At 44.0% G+C, this 1,880-nt stretch overlaps 1 protein-coding gene across 3 annotated transcripts; it reads left to right on the plus strand.

The window, feature by feature from the left end:
* The first annotated feature begins 309 nt into the window (after positions 1–309).
* On the plus strand, positions 310–1,512 carry LOC106429457 (protein THYLAKOID ASSEMBLY 8, chloroplastic). Of its 3 annotated transcripts, none has more exons than XM_013870203.3 (2): positions 310–1,054; positions 1,154–1,512. In XM_013870203.3, exons 1-2 carry the CDS (start codon positions 396–398, stop codon positions 1,164–1,166), a joined length of 672 nt encoding a protein of 223 aa, XP_013725657.1. In that variant the 5' UTR covers positions 310–395; the 3' UTR covers positions 1,167–1,512. The 3 variants fall into 3 exon arrangements, with proteins under 3 accessions (XP_013725657.1, XP_013725655.1, XP_013725656.1); XM_013870201.3 differs by having other exon boundaries at positions 351–1,054; positions 1,123–1,512; XM_013870202.3 differs by having other exon boundaries at positions 352–1,054; positions 1,148–1,512.
* The last annotated feature ends 368 nt before the right edge of the window (positions 1,513–1,880 follow it).

Here is a 1,880-nt window from a genome sequence, read left to right on the forward strand (position 1 = left end):
CGGATTCGATCCGAGATCCGATCCGGATCCAATCCGAAAATCCGAAGGGGCCAAATCTGGATCCGGATAGTAAAATGTTGGATCCGTCAAAGCCGGATCCGTCAAAGCCGGATCCGGATCCAGATATTTTGATTTTTTTAATTCGGATAAGGATAGTAAAATTATGGATCCGCTGGATAAGGATCCGGATCCGGATATTTTAAAATTGACCAGATACCCGATCAGTCGCAGGCAGGGTAGATAGAAAACGAATAGGGCGCAAAAGAAATCAGTTTAAAGGCCTCACTACAAAAATGAAAAGAGTAGGGAAACGGTCGATAAGCAAATGGGCCTATAAAATGAAACGACGTATATAGCTAACAGTGGCCTCTCAATGGTCCGCCCAAAATAAAGAGATGTCGATTTCTCTTTCGTTCATCCCTTCTCTCAGCCTCCCTCAACCACCGAGCCTTAGCTGTAGCGCCACCGTTCCTAGAAGATGCTTCTCTTCTATCCGATGCGGCCCACGCGACAACCGTGGACCTCTTCTCAAAGGTCGGATCCTTAGCTCTGAAGCCATCCAATCGATCCAGTCCCTCAAGCGAGCCAATCGCACCGGCTCCCTCTCCCTTAGCCTCCCTCCTCTCCGCCGTCTCCTGAAGGCTGATCTCCTTGCCGTTGTCCGCGAGCTTCTCCGTCAGGACCACTGCACACTCGCTGTCCACGTTCTCTCCACCCTCCGGTCCGAGTATCCTCCTCTGGACCTCACTCTCTGCGCGGACGTCGTCAACGCCCTCGCCAGAAACGGAGAGCGCGAGGAGATAGACAGTCTCATCGGCGAAATGGAGGGGATTGAGGGAGGCTACGAGAACGACAAGGCTTTGGCGAAGCTGATAAGGGCGGTGATGGGAGCGGAGAGGAGGGAGTCGGCGGTGAGGATATACGCGATGATGAGAGAGGGAGGGTGGGGGTCGGAGTCGTGGGAGGCAGACGAGTATGTTGCAGAGGTTTTGAGTAAGGGACTGAGGAGGCTCGGGGAGGAAGAACTTGCTGCTCAGGTGGCCTCCACTCAAAGGTATTCTTCCTTCATTGCTTTAATTGTTAAACCCAAATTAGCATTGTGACACTAAAGGTTAGAGTTAGAGTTTGGTTTTTTTTTTGGAAATGGAATAAGGATACGTACGTGAGGGAGGGCTCAAGTGTGGACTACCCTCTCAACTTCTTCTTCTTCTAGTGGGGCTTTGTTACCGCCAATTTCACCTAGCTGGTTCTTGAACTTCTCGAATGCTACTCCCTCGGCTAGATGGTTCTTGAGCCTCCCAAAGTGTTGATAAATTCTGGTCATTTTCTCTGTTGTGTATTTATTCTAATTAACGAGTCAGAATTTATTCTAATTCATATTTAACACTTCGTGCCTATGAATGATGTATTTGAAGATCTTGTTGTCACTCTGAGAAGCCAATTCAGAAGCATGTGTATTCCGGCAACATTCATTTAGGGAGTGTTAAAAGAGCTTTTTGAGTTTTTCTAGCACTTTTGTTTTTTTTCAAGTTAGTGATTTCCATAACCATTTTTTTTACACCCACATTAATTTACCAATCGTTCTTTAGAAAAAAAATTTAAATCTACAGTCCAAAAGTTAAAATAATAAAAACATTGATTTTGAAAATCAATTTTCTATAGCATTATATTTAGTGATTTGAAAGTTATTTATAAAAATCTATGTCAGTAGAATATACAACTACGAGGTGATTGGTGTTGGCTGTGAGTGATTTACACAGCCATAATTCTCTTTAGAGCAATAAAATCAAAGCAATCAAGCTTTATTAATAAAAACTAAAGTTAGAGCCCAAAATTTTTAAAAAGAAATATAATGGCTCTAGAAATCAATTTTTCTACAG

This window comes from Brassica napus, chromosome C4 (genome assembly GCF_020379485.1).
Source record: "Brassica napus cultivar Da-Ae chromosome C4, Da-Ae, whole genome shotgun sequence".
In the NCBI taxonomy this organism is placed as follows: domain Eukaryota; kingdom Viridiplantae; phylum Streptophyta; class Magnoliopsida; order Brassicales; family Brassicaceae; genus Brassica; species Brassica napus.